Source organism: Podarcis tiliguerta (genome assembly GCF_965153285.1).
Source record: "Podarcis tiliguerta genome assembly, chromosome: 11".
Lineage (NCBI taxonomy): Eukaryota > Metazoa > Chordata > Lepidosauria > Squamata > Lacertidae > Podarcis > Podarcis tiliguerta.
Window position 1 is genome coordinate 6,331,920 of NC_139544.1, and position 23,805 is coordinate 6,355,724.

At 46.6% G+C, this 23,805-nt stretch overlaps 1 protein-coding gene across 2 annotated transcripts in view; it reads right to left on the minus strand.

Annotated features, from left to right (window-relative positions):
* SLC28A3 (solute carrier family 28 member 3) overlaps nt 1-23,805 on the minus strand; it is a 53,071-nt gene that overhangs the window by 25,490 nt on the left and 3,776 nt on the right. For both annotated transcript variants that reach the window (XM_083403443.1, XM_083403442.1), the window contains exons 2-6: nt 14,085-14,177; nt 11,825-11,907; nt 11,021-11,112; nt 4,361-4,550; nt 753-897 (exon numbers count right to left, since the gene is read on the minus strand). In XM_083403443.1, the coding sequence (XP_083259569.1) occupies nt 753-897; nt 4,361-4,550; nt 11,021-11,112; nt 11,825-11,907; nt 14,085-14,177 (603 nt within the window). The remainder of the gene's footprint in view (nt 1-752; nt 898-4,360; nt 4,551-11,020; nt 11,113-11,824; nt 11,908-14,084; nt 14,178-23,805) is intronic.

Consider the following 23,805-nt stretch of genomic DNA (forward strand, 5'->3'; position numbering starts at 1 on the left):
CTAGGCTAACTCCGCATATTCTGTGGTCTGTTTCTATACGTTTCTGGAGCCCTGACTAGGTTTAGGGTATTTTCAGCCCTCTTAAACTTAGGCTGCATCTTCAAGATTCTGGTGCAACCCAATCTTTTCCTTCTGAGTGACCTGGCCCAGTTGTGACCATAGGAGATAAAAGCATCTGCCTAGAGTGTTTTTTTTTTTTTGGCGGGACGCGGGTGGCGCTGTGGGTAAAAGCCTCAGCGCCTAGGGCTTGCCGATTGAAAGGTCGGCGGTTCGAATCCCCGCGGCGGGGTGCGCTCCCGTCGTTCGGTCCCAGCGCCTGCCAACCTAGCAGTTCGAAAGCACCCTCGGGTGCAAGTAGATAAATAGGGGCCGCTTACTACCGGGAAGGTAAACGGCGTTTCCGTGTGCGGCTCTGGCTCGCCAGAGCAGCGATGTCACGCTGGCCACGTGACCCGGAAGTGTCTCCGGACAGCGCTGGCCCCGGCCTCTTGAGTGAGATGGGCGCACAACCCTAGAGTCTGTCAAGACTGGCCCGTACGGGCAGGGGTACCTTTACCCTTTACCTTTAGAGTGTTTTTTAATAAATTGTATCAAAAGTACTCACATCAAGCCTTTGACTCCCAAACTGGGTATTTGTTGGCAACAGATACATAATTATTTAGGAATCTTGCTGCAAGTAAGCTCATTCACCAGGGGTCCAAGTCTATAGTGTTAGTACAATAAGCCACAGACAAAGCACATGTAGGACTCACCTTCGTTGGGTACTTGGAAAAGATCAGCATCAAGAAGACATACATTATAAGGCCGCCAAAGGAAATGAGTTGGTTGGTTCCTTGTCTGGCAGTGTCAAAGACAAGCCAGCACACGATGGCAGCTGCTAGTGATATCCACACTGCCCTAGGTAAAAAGATTTACAACCGTCATCTTGGTTGAAATTTCTTTTAATAATAATAATAATAATAATAATAATAATAATAATAATAATATCTTTATTGTCATTGCCCCCTTCGGGGACAACAAAATTACTTGACTGCTCCATAAAAACACTAATTAAACAATACAATATAATACAGCAAGGGAGATTAGATGACTTTCAAAGTCTGGGCTTCCCATTCAGGGCCGAGATTGCTCTGGAGAAGAAGCTGTTCTTGAGACGGCTCGTTCTTGTCTTCATAGTCCTGTATCTCCGTCCCGACGGCAAGAGCTCGAAGAGACAGTGACCAGGATGCGATGGATCTTTTACTATGTCCAGTGCCTTCCTATGGCACCTTGTGGCATAAATCTGCTCTAAGGTGGAGAGTGGGCAGCCAACAATGCTCTCTGCTGCCTTAACAACCCTGCACAACCCCATCCTGTCCTGGGTACTACAGCTTCCGTACCACACACATAAGCCATAAGTGAGCACGCTCTCAATGGCACAGTGATAGAAGGCAAGCAGCAGTTTCTGCGGGAGATGGTTTTTCCTTAGTATTCTCAAAAAATACAGTCTCTGCTGCGCCTTCTTCACAAGCCCCCTTGTGTTGACACTCCAGGACAGATCCTCTTGTAATTCAATGCCCAAAAATCTGAACGTTGTTACCCTCTCCACACAGACCCCATCAATCAAAAGTGGCTGGACATTGCTCTTCTGTCTCCTGAGGTCCACCACAAGTTCCTTCTTTTCCCTTCAGCTTTAGGCAACTTATTTATATAAAAAAATGTTACATGCCTATAACAGAAGCACTATTCTGGTACCACCCTTCCTCACAAAGCACACACGCTAAGCCAAATGCAGCCCGCCATCTCTGTGAACGGCTGCCCACCACAGGCTCAATAACGCTCCTGTTTCTGCTATTTGCCTTAGAGTGTGACAGCAGAAGGGTTGTCATGCAAGTCACAACAGATGACTGGTTGAACCTTGCTCAGTTTTTTTGGGTCATCATAGGTTGTGCCATCCTCATGAGAGACAGGAATGTATGCTTCCCACTTTTTACTTGAATGGGATGGGGTTTGGCTCAACCTGCATGAGGTTGGTTTGGCTCTTTCCCAACCAGTGAAGGTTTGAGTTGAGGTTATTTCCAGGAAGGTTAAGAAAGCAATAAATTGCAACCAAAAATACTACTACGCATTTTTATGCATAGCTTAGGATGCTTACATCCCATTGAAATCAATGCAGATTAAGTCTATAATGCCATGCATAGTGCAATAAGTTTGGGGTTAGACTAAATGGATTTTGGGGGGCTTCTTCAAGCTTGTGATTTTAAGACAGAATTTCTCCAAAAACTGATCAAATAGTCAAACCATGCCCTTCAGGTGAAAAACCGGGATGCGTGTCTTCTAGGGCTGCACTCCCACACAAGTCATGTGACCTGCGTAAGATCATGGTCTCAGGAGACCACGCACAAGAGCACAATGCCCCAAATCATCCATTTTTGGGCACTGCATGAGATTGCGACCCTGAAAAGGTGCTTTTTTCAGGGTGAGATAGTGGCATGAGATGGCTGTGCCCAAAGTGGGCGCTGGGCTCTTGCTAAAAAAAGGGACATCCCAGTTTTGTCAGGACAGTTGAGGGATATGGTCAAACTGCTTTCTTTGTTAAATTAATGGCACTATCTAGGTCTGTTAAAGATTGGCTTTGTTATGTAAACTTGGTCCAAAGTTTCATTATCATAGCAGGTGATGCTTAGATGAGGGGGCTAGGCAGGTGTCACACAAAGGCCTCATTTGCTGTCTGTGAGAATCCAAGGCTGTGGTATTGTTGCTCCACCTAAAAACCTAATGTTGGGACAAGGTCTATTAGAGTGTCATAAGGCTCCAGTGACCTCCTTTCCAACAAAACCCAACCCAAGGCTGGGACTCCTGTGAATTCCTACTGCTCATCAGTTGGAGCGTTTGTAACAATATGTTCTTAGGGTTAAGGTCTGCTAAACTCAGTGGGACCTGCTCCCAAGTAAGCATGCATAAGAGCAGAATGTTAAGGCCACCTGCGGGTTTGCGTGAATATAGGCATTCATCTTTCAGTGGTACATGACCTTTGAGAGGCATGCCAACCTCTCGGGTTATGTTTCATCCCACATAAATGTTTTTTAAATACTTTATAATTACCTTAAAACAAATAAACAGATATAAATCATCAACACACAAAAACCCCCTATATTTTCTCCCTGTTTACCTACAAACAAGACAAGGCATATATTTACAGCTGCCAAAAAGCAAGGAAAAACTAGTCTGTCTTACTCTTGCTAAGAACGCAGGAACATGAGAACAGGCTGCAGGATCAGGCCAAAAGCCCATCTAGCCCAGCATCCTGTTCTCACAGTGGCCAACCAGGTGTCTATGGGATGCCCCAAAGCAGCACCTCAGCACAACAGCCAACTTGTGATTCCCAGCAGCTGTCATTCAGAGGCATACTGCCTTCGACAGTGGAGGGCGGCAGCATCATCCTTGCTAATAGCCATTGGTAGTCTTCTTCTTGTTGTTGTTTAGTTGTTTAGTCGTGTCCGACTCTTCGTGACCCCATGGACCAGAGCATGCCAGGCACTCCTGTCTTCCACTGCCTCCCGCAGTTTGGTCAGACTCATGTTTGTAGCTTCGAGAACACTATCCAACCATCTTGTCCTCCGTCATCCCCTTCTCCTTGTGCCCTCCATCTTTCCCAACATCAGGGTCTTTTCCAGGGAGTTTTCTCTTCTCATGAGGTGGCCAAAGTATTGGAGCCTCAGCTTCAGGATCTGTCCTTCCAGTGAGCACTCAGGGCTGATTTCCTTCAGAATGGATAGTTTTGATCTTCTTGAGGTCCATGGGACTCTCAAGAGTCTCCTCCAGCTCCATAATTCAAAAGCATCAATTCTTCGGCGATCAGCCTTCTTGATGGTCCAGCTCTCACTTCCATACATCACTACTGGGAAAACCATAGCTTTAACTATACGGTCCATGAATGTGTCTTTCAAAGCTATTCAAGTTGGTGGCCATCACTACTCCTTGTGGGAGTGAATAGGAGAGGTTCCTTCATAGGGGGACTTTGATAACCTTTCAATACCAATGAGCTAAACATTGAAATCTGCTAAGTGCCGCACATCAAACTGCTGTGAAAAAAGACAACTGCAGAGGTGGCTTCAAATGTTGCCAGCTCTTGCCTACCTGTCTTATGGCTATATATACCGAATTTGACTTCTGCAGGGTTAAGAAGGCACTAACATTTACTAAGAACTAACACCTAAAGGTCCATCCTCAGTGTTCATAAAGCTGCATTTATATTCCCTGCCTCTTTAAAAATTAATAAATCATGGTTTCAAAGTGTGATTTCAATGAATACATTATGTGATGGTTATGAGCTAGAGCAACTAACTCATCTGCAAAGAAAGGAAACCACCATATTTACCATTTCAGCCAAAACCACTGAGTATCCAGAAACTTTCCACAGGGGGAAAGCGATTCTGCGATTCTGTCCTCATATCTGGCCATCAAAAAGTCCCAGCAGATGAAGAAAATGCCCAGGATGGTGAGTACAAAGAGGGCCAAAGCTCTGCGAAAATTCAAGATACAGGCCGCAATTACCATGGCCAGATAAGCTGTCATGGAAACAAGCATAGTCATAAATCAGATATGCCATATATGAGGCATGCCCATTGCATACAATAGCTGTCCTCCCTTGTTTCATCTCCCAATAAAATCCTCAAACATCTTTGCTATAATTATCCAAGCCTTTGTTTGGAAAACAGCACTTCAAACAGTGCTACTTGCATAAGCCAGTGCACTTATTGACACAATTTTCCTTTCCATTTGAGATAAGCAAATGCTTGGGGAAGCATTCAGCGGAAGAGCAACTGCTTTGCACACAAAAGGGTCTAGGTTCAATCCCTAACATCTCTAGTTGAGGCTGGGGAAAGAATCCTGGAGGAACCTGCCAATCACTGTAGGCAGCATTGATCTAGAATCTGGCTGCTAGATGGACCCAATTCATCTGGCTTGGTTTAAGGCAGCTTCCTATGCTGGAATGCCGGGGAAGAGTGAGGTCCAGCTCCAAGGGCCTTCTGGTGGTTCCCTCACTGCGAGAAGCGAGGTTGCAGGGAACCAGGCAGAGGGCCTTCTCGGTAGTGGCACCCTCCCTGTGGAACGCCCTCCCATCAGATGTCAAGGAAATAAACAACTACAGTGGTACCTCCGGTTGCAGAAGGGATCCTTTCTGGAGCTCCAGTTGGATCACTAGGTTTCCGCAACCTGAGGGGCCGCTTCTGCGCATGTGCGTGTGTGGGGGCAGACCACTTCTGCGCATGTGCGTAGCATGGTAGAGCGCTTCTGTGCATGTGCACGAGGTGAAACACTTCCGGGTTTGCCACTTTTGCAACCTGAAGTTTACGTGTAAGCCGAGATGCTACTGTATCTGACTTTTAGAAGACATCTGAAGGCAGCCCTGTTCAGGGAAGCTTTTTATGTTTGATGTTTTGTTGTGTTTTTAATAATCTGTTGGAAGCTGCCCCAGGTGGCTGGGGAAACCCATCCAGAGGGGCAGGGTTTAAATAAATTATTATTATTATTATTATTATTATTATTATTGAGGAGGGAGGATGGTGGAAGCATCCTTACCCATCAAAGCAGAAAGGACCCCTCACACTATCACATCTAATGTTTAACTAAGCCAAATTTCCATGCTTCATTGACAAAGAAAATTAGAAGAAGACTTGCTCACATTACACTTGTTGATATGTGTGTATCTATTTGAAATTCTCTGTTGCTGATCAGAGAAGAGTTGAGAGCTCCACCCCAAGTGCAACATTTTCCCATCACCACATACCTTCATATCACACAAAAGGTACATTTTAAAAAGGACAAAAGATTCTCACATGCTAATTTAGATGCACATTTGGAAATAATTACTATAATTTACCGTATTTTTTGCACCATAACACTCACTTTTTTCCTCCTAGAAAGTAAGGGGAAATGTCTGTGCGTGTTATGGAGCGAATGCCTACGGATGGCGGGGGGATCTGCTGCAGTCGTGAGCAGAGGATCCATGGTTCCCCTTCCTTCCCTCCTCCGTGGCTCGCTTTGAAACAGCAAAGCGGGAGAAGAGCCGCTGAGTGAGGAGGAGAGAGAGACAGAGAGCCTGATTGCTTTAAAGGAGCAAAGCGGGAGAGGAGAGGAGCCTCTTACACGAGTGTAAGCGGCTCCTGTCCGGTTGGCTCCTTAAAGAAAGCCACTTAAAACGTGGTTACAAAGCACGGATCCACATGGATCCTCAGGATTTTTGCACTGGATCACCCCAGATTCACCATCGGATCACATAGCATGTGCATGGCTACAGCTTGCACCAAAAAAATCACGCACCCACTGTTGCCTGGGGCCGCAGTGGTGCAAAAACGTGGTTACAAAGCATGGATCCACATGAATCCTCAGGATTTTTGCATTGGGCTACCCCAAACTCACCGTCAAATCACATGTCTGTGACCACAGCATGAACCACAAAAATCATACATCCACTGTTTCGTTTAGAATATTTTTTTCCCTTGTTTTCCTCCTCTAAAAACTATGTGCATGTTATGGTCAGGTGTGTGTTATAGAGCGAAAAATACAGTAAGTAAAAACAACACCACATTTACTCTGAATAAAACTTAGTTGAATTCCACTCATAGTGCTTCAGTCTCTGTTCTTGTGAAAGGGAGAGGATAATGCAAGAAATGTAGACTATCAGACTATCAGGAAGTATTTCAAGGAGACCTGGCCAGTCTAGGGCAGGCCCAGCTACCCGTTAGACCACAATCTGTATTCTGGTCCAGGGTAAAGGTAAAGGTAAAGGGATGCCTGACCATTAGGTCCAGTTGTGGCCGACTCTGGGGTTGCGGCACTCATCTCGCTTTATTGGCCGAGGGAGCCGGCGTACAGCTTCCGGGTCATGTGGCCAGCATGACTAAGCCGCTTCTGGCGAACCAGAGCAGCGCACGGAAACGCCGTTTACCTTCCCGCCAGAGTGGTACCTATTTATCTACTTGCACTTTGATGTGCTTTCGAACTGCTAGGTTGGCAGGAGCAGGGACCGAGCAACGGGAGCTCACCCCGTCACGGGGATTTGAACCGTCAACCTTCTGATCAGCAAGTCCTAGGCTCTGTAGTTTAACCCACAGTGCCACCCATGTCCCAGGTAGGTCCAGGGTAGGTTCAGTCATTTGAATGGAAGCTATTCTGAGGTTTATGGAAGAGCTTTGGAAGAACCAGAGGCTCTAATGAAAGAAAAGCCATGACTTAGCAAAGCCAGTCTTTATTCTGTAATATAATGTGATCATTTAAGACACAATTGGCTCCCATTGAGGGACTTTCATGATTTGGTAAAATGGATACATTATTGGCTCATTTCCTCCCATGGTATATTTAAATGAGGAAGTCTCTGCGATCACCAGTAAAATAAGGTCTGTGTTTCTCCTTTGCACACAAGTGCCCAAGTCCCTCAGACAACAGCAGAAGTGCTTATGAAAAGGAACCAATTATTTAGAGAGGCCTTTTCACATATATTTCTCACTATTTGCCCCCGAGCCTGTGTTATGCAAATAGCTAGAGACATGGAAACTGAATCCTTAAATATTAGCTCCCATGGTAAAAAAATAAAAATAAGTAAAGTGTGCTTTGTTTTGCACTGTGAGGCAAGTGCCTACATGTGGGGTAATGTGAGATTAATGCATGGCGTTTCTGCAATCCTCTCTTCGTTGTGTTTTCATTAAAGATTAAGGTGGGAGGAGCCACCTTACTGATCGAAGTGCAAAAGGTAAGAATGAACAGCCAGCTTTGATAACTTCATTTTACAACTTACAGTGTGAACATGTATTTGCTCCAGGAGAATTATTACAAAAAGGGGTTTACAAAACAGTATTGCTGAAACATACCGTATTTTTCGCTCTATTGGATGCACCGGACCATAGGAGGGGGAGAATAAGAATTTTTTTTTTTTCCTGTTCTGCCCCTCTAAAACAAGGTGCATTCAAGAGCAGGTCGGGGAACAGTGCAAAGGCTGAGTGCAGCCTTGCCGCTGCCCCCCAAGCTTATGGGGCTGGCGGTGGGGGGAAGCGCTGCTTCCCTCCACTGCCAGCCTCAAAGATCCCTGAAGCTTTTGGAGTGTAGCTACACTCCAAAGGCTTGAGGCTTCAGGGACATCCTTTGTAGCCTCCGCAGGGCAGCGGGGTGAAGGCACCCCGCTGCCCTGCGGAGGCTTTGCGCAGCCATCCTGAAGCTAGAACAGCGAGACGGAGGGCTGCGCAGCACCCCGCTACCCTGCGGAGGCTTTGCTCAGCCACCCCGAAGCTAGAAGAGCTTCGGGCTGCAAGCTGCTATCCGCAAGCCTTCGGAGCCCAGCGGGAACTCCCCCGGGCTCCAAAGGCTTGCGGATAGCTTCCTGAAGCCTGGAGAGCGAGAGGGGTCAGTGCGCACTGACCCCTCTCACTCTCCAGGCTTCAGCGAAAACCTGCATTCGCTCCATAGGACGCACACACATTTCCCCTTCATTTTTGGTAAGTTCATTTACCTATCATGATATCAATGCCAGTATGGCTTCATGTTGAGCTAAAATCATTACAAACCAACTGTGCTTCTGAACGCATGAACATTTGGGGGTTGACCTCTGCTGAGTCAGACCCATTGGTCATTGTAGCTCAATATTGTCTACTCAGACTGGCAATGGGTCTCAGCGTCTTAGACAGCAGACATTCCCAGCCCTACTAGAGAACCTGGAATGTTCTGCACGCAAAGCAGGTGCCCTAACAATGATTCTCAAAATGTGGGAGGTTCAGGGAGCCAACAAGTTTTTCCAGTGAGCTTTTGGGGCAATTTAGATAATTTAGGTTGAAATCCTGTACACACTTGGGAGCAAATCCCATCAACAGGACTTCTGAATAGATATGTGTACGGTCACACTGTAGTAGGTTTAGAAGTGGGTGGCAGTCTCTTGAAATCTTACAAAGAGATTTCAAAGAATCAAAGTATTTGTACAGTTGGAAGGGACCACAAGGATCATCAAGAAGTTCAACCCCCTGCAATGCCGGAATATTTTGCCCAATGTGGGGCTCAAACCCATGATCCTGAGATTAAGATTCTCATGCTCTACCAACTGAGCTATACTGAAAAGATGTACCGTATTTTTCGTCCCATAGGACACTCTGTCCTATAGGACGCACCTAGTTGTTGTTTTTTTGGGGGGGCGGAATAAAGGAAATTTCCCCCCCTTTAATTCCCCCTCAAAACCAGGTTGGGGAAACCGAACCAGGTCGAGGAACAGCGGGATGGCGGCGCTGCACCTCCCTGCTGTCCCCCGAGCTCGTGGGGCTGGCCGATGTCTGCCCAGCGCGTGGGGTGCTCTGCTTCAGGGTGCCCTGTGCGCCGGGCGGCAGGCTGCTATCCGCAGCGTGGGGAGCCCTGCGGGGAACTCCTGCAGGGCTCCCCATGCTGCGGATGTCTGCCCAGCGTGAGGGACGCTCTGCTTCAGGGCACCCCTCGCGCTGGGCAGCAGGCTGCTATCCGCAACCTAGACGGCCCTGCGGGAACTCCCGCAGGGTTGCCTAGGCTGTGGATGTGTTCCCAAAGCCTGGAGAACGAGAGGGGTCGGTGCGCACTGACCCCTCTCGCTCTCCAAGCTTCAGCGAAAGCCTGCATTTGCCCCATAGGACGCACCCAGATTTCCCCTTCATTTTTGGAGGGGGAAAAGTGCTTCCTATAGGGCGAAAAATACGGTATATCACATCAAGCCAATTTGGTGCAGTGGTTAGAGTGTTGGACTAGGACAGAGATGGGGAACCTGTGGCTCTCCAGATGTTGTTGAAGTCCAACTCTCTTCATTCCTGATCTTTGACCACGCTGGCTGGAACTCATGGGACTCTGGACTAGGTCTCTCTCTGGACTAGGATCTGGGAGACCAGGGTTCCAATCCTCATTCAGTGATGAAACTCACTGGGTGACCTTGGGCCAGCTGCAGTCCCTTAGCCCAGCCTACCTCACAGGGTTGTTGAGGGGGGGTGGGGGACCATGTATGCCACCTTGATCTCCTTGGAAGAATAAAAAAGGTAAAGGTACCCCTGCCCGTACGGGCCAGTCTTGACAGACTCTAGGGTTGTGCGCTCATCTCACTCTAGAGGCCGGGAGCCAGCGCTGTCTGGAGACACTTCCGGGTCACGTGGCCAGCGTGACATCGCTGCTCTGGCGAGCCAGCGCAGCACACGGAACGCCGTTTACCTTCCCGCTAGTAAGCGGTCCCTATTTATCTACTTGCACCCGAGAGTGCTTTCGAACTACTAGGTTGGCAGGCGCTGGGACCGAACAACGGGAGCGCACCCCGCCACGGGGATTCGAACCACCGACCATGCGATCGGCAAGTCCTAGGCGCTGAGGTTTTACCCACAGCGCCACCCGCGTCCCTTGGAAGAATGGTAGGGTATAAATGTAATAATGATGATGATGATGATGGTGTAAGTGTACATCATATCTTTCCCTCTGTAGATCCTAATAATAAGTAGCACTACTATTCCACATGGTATGCAATCGCCAAATAAGTTTCATTTGCTGTCTAATAAGGCCTCGGTCCAGTATATCTGAAGGAGCGTCTCCACCCCCATCGTTCTGCCCGGACACTGAGGTCCAGCGCCGAGGGCCTTCTGGCGGTTCCCTCACTGCGAGAGGCCAAGTTACAGGGAACCAGGCAGAGGGCCTTCTCGGTAGTGGCGCCCGCCCTGTGGAACGCCCTCCCATCAGATGTCAAAACGATAAACAACTACCTGACATTCAGAAGACATCTGAAGGCAGCCCTGTTCAGGGAAGTTTTTAATATGTGACATTTTAGTGTATTTTTCATCTTTGTTGGAAGCCGCCCAGAGTGGCTGGGGAAACCCAGACAGATGGGCGGGGTACAAATAAATTATTATTATTATTATTATTATTATTATTATTATTATTATTATTATGTTATTCCATTTTGTGTAATTAATTTCGGACTTCAAAGAGACACACACACATCCAAACTCTCTATAAAACTAAGAGATTGTCATTTTCTGTGATGTCCAGTAAATACCTGCTATTAGTGTTCCATAAATAACATATCGAATTCTGGTTTTATGTTTCCTGAAAAAGTGTAAGGCTGAATCGTATTTCTTTTCAAAACACCTAGAACGACAAAAGAGGGTGGATGAAAGCAAACAAAATCGAAGACAAACAGAGGAATAGGAATACCGAACTGAAGCAGGCTACTTCTCCAAGCTGAAGCGGGACTTCCCTGAAGCAGCCCAAAAGGAAGCAGACTGGACCCAAAGCTCCGGACCCATTTCTCAGATTTGTAAGGTGCTGTCTTCAGAGTAGAGTCACTCAAAAACGTATTGGCATACTGATTCTCAGCCTTTTATCCAGACAGGCAGGAAGCCTTATTACAGTTCAAGGACATACTCCAGCCCGCAGTGAGGTTTTGTGGTCTGGAGATTGGAGCGAGTCCCAAGGACTAGAAAGTAAGTCCTGGAGGGCTGCATTTGGTCCTGAGTTTCCCCACCCCCTGATCTCTGACATTCTGTATAAAATATGGGGCCTTAAATGCTGGAAGTTCTGGCTTTGGGAAAGTCGTTATCTCTCCAAGTCTCTTCCTCCCAAGATTTTGTTAGAATAAAATGGGGCAGCCCTGTATACATCCCTCTGCGTTACTTAGAGGAAAGAAACAATAACAGTTTTGGCTTAAGTTCAAGGTCAAGTGATGATCTCTGGAATAGGCTTCTGCACATCAGTGACACCTTTGGAATTATGGTGTTGAATGTTGATTTGGCACATCTATGTGGTGACATTTCACTTGAAGAGGAAAGTGGTAGCGGGAAATTCGGAATGATTTTTTTACCCTTTGCACCCAGAGTCCTTGTTTTCTCCTGAGTCCTGTTTGTCCACTTCCTGGTCACCTTCAATACTGATGTCTGCATCAAGCTGGATGGGTTGGGGGAGGTGGGAAGAAGCAGAGAAGAATCCTGAACATGTCATCCTCAGCTACTGTTTCTTGCAAAATTGAGTGCACAATCTGGAGGATAATTACCATCCAATCCATATCCAAGAGGTGAAAATCAGATTTATCTGCTTACAGATGGAAAATCGGGTCCTCCCTTAAAGAGGGCACGTACTGTGGTGAGACCTGGACAACCGACACCCTGTGTTGTGGGTGGGAACATTTGGTAAGCCACAACACCTGACTGGTAGGTCCCTCGAAGCTGGGTACAATCTGGCCAATGGGACGCAGTCCAAATGGTTCAAGGGACCTATATATACCCATGCATGTGACCCAGAGCTTCCTCTTTCGGCTTGTGCATTCGCAACACCTGCCCACCTCTCCCTACTTTTAGAGCTTGTTGCACTTGACCTTGCTATGCCGTCGTGTGTCGTCTGTCCTTGGGACAGGGGCACGGCAGGAATTTCCCCCACTTGGCTGATTGGCTGTTGCCATTTGGGTTTTGCCTGCCGCGTAGCAAATCGTCACAACTTGTAAGGTTGCGGATAGGCTCTGGTTCAGGTGATAGGGATGGGAGAACGCTCTCGCCATCACTATGTGAAGGGCGTTCCGTTAAAGGAATCCAGGGACTCAATGGTTTGGTCAACCCCTGAGAGGGGGTTATGCCCGTGCCTGAGTCCAGGGGGACATTTGGGTGGCAGAGTTAGCCTGTTCCCGACTTTCCGCTTATCCAGGTGTTCACGCTTGGCTGACCTATGCTGGAACCCTGGGTCAGCGCTACCTGCATGGCAGGGAGCTAGTCGAACCAGAGCCTATGTCAGGAGTGCTCTGATGGTGTTTCCTGCTTGGCAGGGGGTTGGACTCGATGGTCCTTGTGGTCTCTTCCAACTCCATGATTCTATGATTCTATTCAACCAGTCACTTGATGTAAACAATAAGGTTGTGGCCTAAATTCTGCCCAAAACCAAACCAAAATTTTGAGTCATGTGTGAATTTATTTAGGGGGGAGGTTTCTGGGTCTGAACACGCAAACAAATGAAATTCTCTTCCATTCTTTCCTGCAGCCCAGTCCCAGGCATCTACCTCTGCTGACATATATGACCTTAAGCTAGCCTAACACTGCATAGGATTGTGGGTTTAGGGCTGTTATATTTAAAACACCATCACCTTTAAGTGTTATTTTAAAAAGGAAGAGAAAGCAGCAGGGGATCAGAATCACGATCACAGGAAGAGGTTCCCCTTGTACCATGGTCCAAATGAAAATCCCCCCCCCCAACAGCAATTGCAAGATGGAAGTTGTGTGTGAGTGTTGTCAGGACTGTGGGGCAGGTGGAAATGGGTAAACTCCTGGCCCCACCCATTTTTTTAAAATCCAGATTTTTAAACACAGCTTTCCCCAGCCTGGTGTCTTCCAGATGTTGCTGAACTCGGAGGCAGATTTGGGGTGTGTGTGGAACTGGTTCACCTGCACTGGGGGCCAAGCCATGAGGCTGTCGCAGGGGACACTGCAACAATAACTGAGAATGAGGTGTGAGAGGAGGGGGAACATCAAATTTTGGTGTTGCACAGGGCACCACTGAAATCTGAAAGCCCAAAGTCTGCCACTGCTGGACTAAACCCTGACTGTTGGCCATGCTGGCTAGGGCTGATGAACGTTGGAGTCCAACAACATCTGGAAGAGACCACTTTGAGGAAGTCTGCTATAATATGAAGTGTACCTTGGCCCTTAGTTTGGTTGGTACAGTGGTGCCTCGCAAGACAAAATTAATTCGTTCTGCGAGTCTCTTCGTCTAGCGGTTTCTTCGTCTTGTGAAGCAACCCTATTAGCGGATTAGCGCTATTAGCGGTTTAGCAGCTATTAGTGGCTATTAGCGGCTATTAAAGGCTTAAGGGATTAGCGGATTAGCTACTAAAAGGCTATTAGCGGTTTAGCGGCTTAGAAAAAGGGGGTGGGGAGCGGAAAAAAATCTCAAGACTCGCAAGACATTTTCGTCTTGCGAAGCAAGCCCATAGGGAAATTCGTCCTGCGAAGCGCATCGAAAAACGGAAAACCCTTTCGTCTAGCGTGTTTTCCGTCTTGCGAGGCATTCGTCTTGCGGGGTACCACTGTATTCAGATTCAGAAGTGCTTGTAGCAAGTGGGTGAAATAAGTAGTTCTTACCTGGTTAGGATGGAGGGGGTTGCCTTTTTCCATGTTCCTGTGTCTCATTGCGGTATCATTCTTTTTGTTTGTATCGTCACTTTCGATTTCCTCCTAAAAGGCACAACAATTGAAAACAGAGGATTTGTTCCAGTTGGAAGTTAGTAACAAACCTTTATCAGCACATTGGACAACAGCAGTGAGGACATCCCCACTGCAATGCCTTAGTAAGAAGATAGCAGAGTTAAAGAGACAATAGACACTTTCAGACATTCATCCTCAGTGAAATACTATACTTGTCTACATGAGAGCCTGCAGTTGTATTGTCTGTTATTACAACGTTCAAGTGAGCTCTTGTAGGGCATAGAATAGACAGTGCACATTGTCGACCCTCTGCTACTCATCTACACAGCTTGACCTTCTAAAAAGGGTGATTGTGAATTTTGGTGAGCATTGTTGTTTCAACATTGGTGTGAATTGTTGTTTCAATTTATATACTGCCCTATACCTGGAGGTTTCAAATAGCATTATAGGAACCATGGGAGGCACCTAATGGATGAAGCGGGAGCTGCAGAATTAAGGATTCCTAGTATTTAGTACTGACTTCATAGTATTCTGGTCCAGTCTAATTCAGTTTCCCCATGACCCATCTCAAAGATTTATTAGTTTTCCCACAACAGGCGTCTAGACTGTCCACAAAAAATACTGAACTAAACTTTGGGAGAGATAAGGAACCTGTGTTGTTGGACTCTTAAGAGTCCCAGTCAGCATGGCTAATAGTCAGGGATGATAAGAATTGTAGTCCAACAACATCTGGAAGGCCACAAGTTCCCATCCCTGTGTTAATGTCTATGAATGTCTACATAACTGCTGTTAAAGGCACAACTCCCATGGTTGCTTGGAAAGTTGGCAGCTGTACCAGATTCCAAATAGGCTGGAACTCATATGCATATAATATTTTACTGACATAAATTTTGACTGATGCAATTTCCCCCCGTTTCTCATAGTTCTTCACAAGTGGGTAAAGCTATACTTGTAAACTTAGATACTAAAACCCTGAACTACATAGTGTCCACAGCTGTTTAAAATTTAGTCTTAGATTGTGGGCTTGTGTAGTCTAAACAATCATGTGGTTTTGTTATATGTTGCCCTTTGGTTATGATTTCTCCTTGTTTACAATGTTTTTTCAAAACCTGTGGTCTCCAATTCACCGTAAAGATCACACTAGCAATTTTGCCTAGAGTTTTTGTGGAACCAGGTGTGATAGGAATTTTATGGTATTACATATATGGCAATGTTCATAACTGCACATACATAGATCAACACAGGAAGACCAACCTGGAACCATTTTGATTCCTAAACTGACCAAATTCTTCCTCTGCAAGGTTAAACTGGAAAAGCCTCCCCATTGTCTCTTTCCTCACAAGATATGTCTGTTTGAATAAGGTGTGAACCTGTGACCTGGCCCAGGAAATAAGTATTTTAGCACTACAAAAGAATTGCCAGGCACCCCAGGCAATCCAATCAAGTAACTTGCCAGACAGGAGATAAACTGTGACAAGGAGAAAAACAACATTTAAATTTCTGATGTAGGTGGGATGTATCTGAGGGGTGGTCTTAGGTTACACCCCTTCTGTGATGTATGCATAATGTTTCTGGGGGTGGTCCTGATCTAGAGAATGGGAATTTCAAAAGTCTTTATAAGCCCTTGCACAGCAATTCTGGGGGTCCTCTTCCTCTCCTGCGTGTGAGGGGAGTACCCTGTTGCAACAGATCAATAAAGATCAAGCTTACTAGCTGCTTTGCTTCTCAATATTCTCTGGTTGGCCTCTGTTATTTTCTCCTACCAATAGGGAACCTATGTAAGGACTCTATATGGGCTCTTGGATACCCCATAAGGGAAAAGGGCATATTTTTATTTACAACACAGGACGCCTTCTTCCCTGGCTAATGGGAGTTGTAGTCTGGAGGGCACCAAGTTCGTGAAAGCTGCAATCGGGTGACCAGAAAAGAACAAAGGAAGGTGATGTTCTTCTTCCATTTCATCATATAGAGCAATTTCAACAGATGCTGCTGTTTATCGCATCTGCACGATGAGTTGTGCCTGCCGAAATGTCCAACACGACACAACTGGTCAAGGTATAGAAGCCCTGCCCTCCTTTGTGTTTGATCACACTTCTCAGCACAGATGACTCCTAGACATAACCAGGCAATGCTTGGATTCCTTGGTGCTTCTTTAGAATCTCTCTTTGTGACTGAAATGAGTCAGTTCTCTGTTCTGGATCAAGGTCATGAAAAGAAGCACTGCTTCCTTGGACCCAATCTGCCATTGTCATAATGGCAGCATGATTATAGGTCTGACTTCACTGCTATGCCATATGCAAATACTTTTTCTTTCTATCCCGAGGGCAGGAGTGGCTTCTGAATCATCTGCTCTGACATGGCCTTCAGGAAATGAAAATGTAAAGTTCTTAATGAAAACAGATCCTGCCCAGGTTAAAGAAACTGCTTAATTGCATGCCACTAGTCATGTAGGCAGGTATGCAAAAATGATATAGAAACAAAAAGGGAAGGGATCACCTAAGGTTCACGGATATGAATATCTGAGAGGTTTTTTTGGGAACTTGGCCTATGTACACACCGGTGGCTTAAAATGCAGCAAGGTGTAGTACTTTCCCTGTGCTGCGTTTCAAGTAACATTTTTATGTTGACTCTCAGCACGTTTCTGAGCACAATTCAAAGTGTTGGTGTTGACCTTTAAAGCCTTAAAGGGCCTCGGCCCAGTATACCTGAAGGAGCGTCTCCACCCCCATCGTTCTGCCCGGATGCTGAGGTCCAGTGCTGAGGACCTTCTGGCGGTTCCCTCATTGTGAGAAGAAAAGCTACAGGGAACCAGGCAGAGGGCCTTCTCGGTAGTGATGCCCGCCCTGTGGAACGCCCTCCCATCAGATGTCAAAGTGATAAACAACTACCTGACATTCAGAAGACATCTTAAGGCAGCCCTGTTCAGAGAAGTTTTTAATGTGTGACATTTTAGTGTATTTTTGGTCTCTGTGGAAGCCGCCCACAGTGGCTGGGGAAACCCAGCCAGATAGGCGGGGTATAAATAATAAATTTATTATTATTATTATTATTATTATTATTATTATTATTATTATTATTATTTTGTTGTACACATCAGAGGGGACAAGGATGTCTTCACCTGATGTGCATTACCACAGATGTCACAAATGTACACACCTCAGCTTAACTGTGTCAGTTTGCATTTCTTAGTGCAGAAAGTATTGATCTGATGTGTAGAGTTTCTTCCCCCTATTCTACTTAATTCAAGAGGGTTCTGGAAGCTTCTCTGTGTGAAAGAAGCAAGCAGAAGCTTCCTGATGTTTGGGTTATTCCTTCTGGGAAGCTGGGTACAGCTGTTTTACACTGGTTCTGTTTTGTCTTTCTGTCTTCTTTCTTCTTCTTCTTTGGCGATCACTCGTAGCCGAGTAAGATTGTCTTCCATAAACACGGTTTTAACAATGAGTCCGTAAGTGACTGTGGAGGCCAATTCTGCACCCACACGTCCTTCCACAGTGGGGACATTGGTTCCCGGGCGGGAGTTGACCACGGTGTGGATTTGCCAAGCGTGCCTTCCTCTTAGCACATTTCTCCCTTGCGTTCTGAATTCGAGTCTTCAAAGTCCATGACACCTTTGGTACTATAATAAGAGGCCAGAAGGAGCCTGGCTTTCACACTTTCTCTTTCTGTCTCTCTTTTGTTCTGGTGTGGTGTTTTGTACATAGTATGTTATATGCTTATTATAAGTAACTTGTAAGTTTAAGTTAAGTCTGCTGCAACTGGATTTCTTATGGACAGTGCCAATCCCGATTGTATTGGATTTGTGACCATTATGCTCTTTTGCCTTCAGTAGCAGTAAAGCTTTGCTGGATGGAATAAAATTGCCTCTGGTCTATTTTGGGGGACCCTGCAACGTGTTTAAGTTTTCACTCTCCTAACCATACATTGGAATCTACTCTGGATCACTATTGAGTAGACTTCCAATTTACAAACTGCAGCTTACATTTTCAAAGCAGATGGAAGCTTGTTTGAGCGAGGAAATGCCAAACAGCAGCATTTGTCAAGAAACTACTGGATAGGTATGGATTGTGACTAATGCGCTGCTTGCTCAGCTTCAAACAATAGCAGTGGGGGCACAGTGGAGCCAGGGTAAACAGTAATGTGTACACAGCTTGGCTTTTACTGAAGAGGTTCCTGGTTCAGAGTTCAGCCCAAGGAATTTTGCCATCATCCTGCCTCAGCTGTAGGATACAGGAGAGCAATTCTGAGCCCTTTAGAGATGCACATTCAGGTTCAATGAATTCTGTTCTTTGGGCAAGCATCTCCACCTCTGACCTACTTGTTAGAAAGTCTCTAGAGAGCCTTCTCTTGCACACTTGCATTTGTGTGAGGAGCCTCTTAGGCTGTATTGTTTAAATGAGGGGTGAAACCTGATACTCCAGAGGTTGCTGTCATCCCTAACCATTGGCCATGCTGGCTGGGGCTGAGGATAGGTGTTGGGAGTATAGCAACATCTTGAGGGTCACGGCTTCACCATCTCTGCCTTAAATGTACAACAAATGTGTAAAAGCAATACAAAACAAGAGCATTGAAGATACCGCCCAAATGGGCAGAGTGATTCACGGGCTGTGTAGGCGCTATACATTTAAAGCACATTTGATCTGGACATTATAACATAAGCACATTATAACAATTGATATTGCTATAATTTGGGTATTATTGAGAGAATATCGGAAAACTAATACAACTTATTTGAAAAGAAAGCACGTTTGAAGCATGTTCTTTCCCTCAAAGAATTCTAAGCACTGTGGTTTATCCCTCCGAGTCACAATTCCCAGCAACCCTTATCTGTGTGTGTTTGTGTGCAGAGGTGGAGGAAGGGGGGTGCAGTGGATGCGGGCTGCCCTGGGTGTCACTACTGAGGGGGGGGTGACAGAATGCAGGGTGGCACTCATGGTGGGGCCTGCGGCTCGCCCGAGCCATGCGTCTCTCCTGGGAGAGACACGGTGGCTTGGGTGCGCCAAGGCTCCGCGCTGCCCAAATGGTCCACCCCCTGCCTCCCCCCTACAGCTGTAGGGCGGCTGAGTGGGAGGAGGCAGGAAGACTCCAGAGGTCCCACAGTGCACCCCACCCCTATGGGTGACTTGCCCCAAGCGCCCGAGCGGCTTCTTCCGCCGCTGTTTGTGTGTGCATTTAATATGTTTTATAGGTACAGTGTAAACCCAGTCTAAACTGTGACGCGGGTGGTGCTGTGGGTTAAACCACAGAGCCTAGGGCTTGTCGATAAGAAGGTCGGGGGTTCGAATCCCTGCGGTGGGGTGAGCTCCCATTGCTCGGTCCCTGCTCCTGCCAACCTAGCAGTTCGAAAGCACGTCAAAGTGCAAGTAGATAAATAGGCACCGCTCCAGCGGGAAGGTAAATGGTGTTTCCATGCGCTGCTCTGGTTCTCCAGAAGCGGCTTAGTCATGCTAGCCACATGACCCGGAAGCTGTACGCTGGCTCCCTCAGCCAGTAAAGCGAGATGAGCGCCACAACCCCAGAGTCGGCCATGACTGGACCTAATGGTCGGGGGTCCCTTTACCTTTAAACCCAGCCTAAGTTTCTGACTCTGGATCAGGGATGGGGAATTGGACCTGGCCAGCAGGTGGGTGTGTTGGCACTGCTCCTGCTTTGCTCCCTTATTGACTGCCCCCCCCACCTGCCAAATTTTAACTGTGCACTCTGATAATGCTGATCATGCTGCCTGTATGTCTGGATAGAGGATATAGAGGGTTGAATGAGTGTGTATAGGAACTAGTCTGCTGTTCAAAGGTAAAATACAGGTTCATTGTTCTGCCCATGTTTGCCTCTGCTCCTACCCATCACTGGCATTTGACCCCAAGGAAAATTGCCCAGTTCTCTGTCTGTGAAAAAACCCCCAACTCTTATCTTTGATGTAGTCAGAAACCACTCTTTTGCTTAATTGTATGCTGTGCTCTGGATTTTAAGGCTTTACTATTCAGGAGGTTGACTTTAGTTCAGGATTTGTTATATGGGCGGTCCTGTTTTGGCACCAGAGTTCAAACCAGAGAAACGTGTATTTCCTCAAGAGATTTGCATTGCCCAGTTCCTGACGGGAAAGGCACGTTTGTGAAAGAAGCCACAGTTCCGCATAGTAGAGTGCAGTGACTAAGTATGAAGTGTAAAAAAAAACACTACAATCCCCACTTGAAATTTCACTTCTGGTGTGAGCTTCCTGCATGGTCTTAGGCAAGTCCCTATTTGAAAAATAGTTATTTCTTTACTTAAATATTCCACTCCAGTCTTTCTGTGTCACTTTTGTGAGTCAAGGCAGCTCACGGCAAAGATTTATTTAGAAAGAAAAAGAACAATGAATACTATTATATCACAAGAGCAAAATCCACCGAGAAATTATCCCTCACAAGCCCCATTTGAAATGAATGGAAAACCTCTTACTGGAATGTTCAAATATCTGCTATGCCCTAAGGGAAAGTCATGCTGGAAAGTCTCCATATTTCATGTCTGTATGCCTTCAGAGTGTTGGAAATGACATAGGAATAATAGAATGAACAGTGTCTGTAATGCTTCAAAAGCATGCAAAACCTGCTCTGTGAGAGATGAGCTAGGGGACATGCAGAACAGGTGGGTACACCCTGGGAAAAATTACTTATCATATATATTAGCGGTGAGAACATTCTCTGAGAGCTGATCCTTAAGTAACCAGAACAGTATGATACATACGCAAGAGGAAAGGTATAACCAGGTTTAGGGGAATGCCAGCTTTCCATTAAATCTCCAAAGTAGCTTACTTAAAGGACTGCTTTCGTCTTCTTGGGCGCACAGGGTGGGATTCAACTAAGTTGTTACATGCATGGAACAAGGTCTGCTCATGCAAGGAGACTCACCCCCCCCCCAATGCACCTCACCCCCTAAACCTGTACTGGGTGCTTGGAAGGGTTCCCGAAACAGGTTTAGGGTGTGTGCATGTGATACAAGGGAGGAGAAGGGAGGAAAGTGGACCTTGTTGCGTGAGTGTTCTGTGCGTACATCCCTTACATAGAGCTGCATTGAATTTCACACCTAGAATTGCTGTGGATAACCACCCCCCGGCCCAAATTCTCCATTCTCATTGAGGCATTATGGCTGTTCCCATCTTCTGTGGCTGTAACTTCCTCATTCCCTATTCTGCCCCAGGACTGTAGGTCTTCTCACTGTTTCAGAGCAGAGGGGGAGAATTCAGATGCAAGAGCCTTTCCTACTACAGTGGTAAGTAAAGGTAAAGGTACCCCTGCCCGTACGGGCCAGTCTTGACAGACTCTAGGGTTGTGCGCCCATCTCACTCAAGAGGCCAGGGGCCAGCGCTGTCCGGAGACACTTCCGGGTCACGTGGCCAGCGTGACATCGCTGCTCTGGCGAGCCAGCGCAGCACACGGAAACGCCGTTTACCTTCCCGCCAGTAAGCGGTCCCTATTTATCTACTTGCACCCGGAGGTGCTTTCGAACTGCTAAGTTGGCAGGCGCTGGGACCGAGCAATGGGAGCGCACCCCGCCGCGGGGATTCGAACCGCCGACCTTTCGATCGGCAAGCCCTAGGCGCTGAGGCTTTTACCCACAGCGCCACCCGCGTCCCACTACAGTGGTACCTCAGGTTAAGTACTTAATTCGTTCCGGAGGTCCGTTCTGAACCTGAAACTGTTCTCAACCTGAAGCACCACTTTAGCTAATGGGGCCTCCTATTGCCGCAGCACCGCCGGAGCATAATTTCTGTTCTCATCCTGAAGCAAAGTTCTTGACCCAAGGTACTATTTCTGGGTTAGTGGAGTCTGTAACCTGAAGCGTATGTAACCCGAGGTACCACTGTCCTGTCAACTTTCAGCAACTCTCTCTCTCTCTCTCTCTCTCTCTCTCTCTCTCTCTCTCTGTATGTGGTAGGGAAGCCAACCTATGCTGCCTCAAATTACTCATGATAGCCAACTGGCTAGAATTAACATAAATAGCCTGCCATGTGTATCTGCGTTTAAGAACTGTTTGCTGTGCAGAAATGAGTGTGTGAAGCTTTTCCTGGCTTGGAGCTAAAGCAATTAACCACTTGTTAATTGCTGATGGTCTTAGAAAAGACCTTTCCAAACACAGAGGGAGGCAGGGAGGGAACGAAGACTGTCACTGAAAGGCCACTCCCATTAGTAGCCTAGAAAGCATTCCTATTATGACCTTTTGACCATTAGGAAGTAGATAGCTGTATGTACAGTAAGCAGTTGATATAAGCTGATTATTCACTTATTTACTCTCTACAATGAATGAATGAATGAATGATGCTCTTTGTTTAAGCTTAATGATTAAACGCTTAGTGCATCCCTAAGGTGTGAAGCTTGGGTCTAAACACAGCAGGATACAGGAAGTCTGTGATTGGCTAACTCCATATTTTTTTAAAAGTTAAAGTAGCCACAAGGCACCCCAGTTTTGATCACTGGCACTGGGAGATGGGGTAAAGGTAAAGGGACCCCTGACCATTAGGTCCAGTCGTGATCGACTCTGGGTTGCGGCGCTCATCTCGCTTTACTGGCCGTGGGAGCCGGCGTACAGCTTCCGGGTCATGTGGCCAGCATGACAAAGCCGCTTCTGGCAAACCAGAGCAGTGCACGGAAATGCTGTTTACCTTCCTGCCAGAGCAGTACCTATTTATCTACTTGCACTTTGATGTGCTTTCGAACTGCTAGGTGGGCAGGAGCAGGGACCGAGCAACGGGAGCTCACCCCGTCATGGGGATTCGAACCGCCGACCTACTGATCGGCAAGTCCTAGGCTCTGTGGTTTAACCCACAGCGCCACCCACGTCCCATTATTTAACATAAGGAGCCACTATCCATCTCACAACCTGCAATAGAAAATATGCAGGTGCAATAGGTTCCTGATTAATCTCCTTTCCAGGGATGGGTTCAGTAGATGCTGGTTCATTAGGGCAAATGTGGCAGTGCCCCATCACCAACAGCTTGCCTCCAGCCAGCCCCTTACCTCCATGCCTTCTTACTCACAACTGGCTGCCAGGGTGACCCTGGGTGTCAGGCCTCTTCTCATTGTTGCCTGTGTTGAACCAGTGCTCCCCCCCCCCCAAAAAAAAGAATGTTTAGGCTTAGGGGTACTCTCATTTTCCTACTCATATTGAAACACTGCCCCTCAAGGAGGCCAAACTTAGATTCGCAAAATGTTTAGGGGTATGCGTACCCCTGCGTACCCCCAGAAAAAAAGCACTGGACAAAACCATGATTAGTTTTGGAAAATCCTTTGGTAATCCTCATAGAACTCTAGCCCAATGGTTGCCATTAATTTGATTCTGAATTGATTTTAGAACGAATTGATTTTAGAATGTATTTCAATTAATTGATCGTGATTTTATGTAAACTGTGTTACGGTACTTTTTACTGTTGTTAGCCGCTCTGAGCCCGGCTTCAGCTGGGGAGGGCAGAATATAAATAATTTATTTTATTTTATTTTATTATAGTTGCCTCTGCCTCACTGGCTCTGTTGGTCTTCATGTCTTCTACCCTACGAGCTAAAATGGACACCTGCCAGTGCTGAGTGGAGCTAATAGCTCTGGGGTAGAAGTATGAGTAAGACTGGAATAACATTTTTCGGGAAGACTTGAGCAGTGCTACCACTTCAGTCAAAGTCAGAGCCTCTCATGT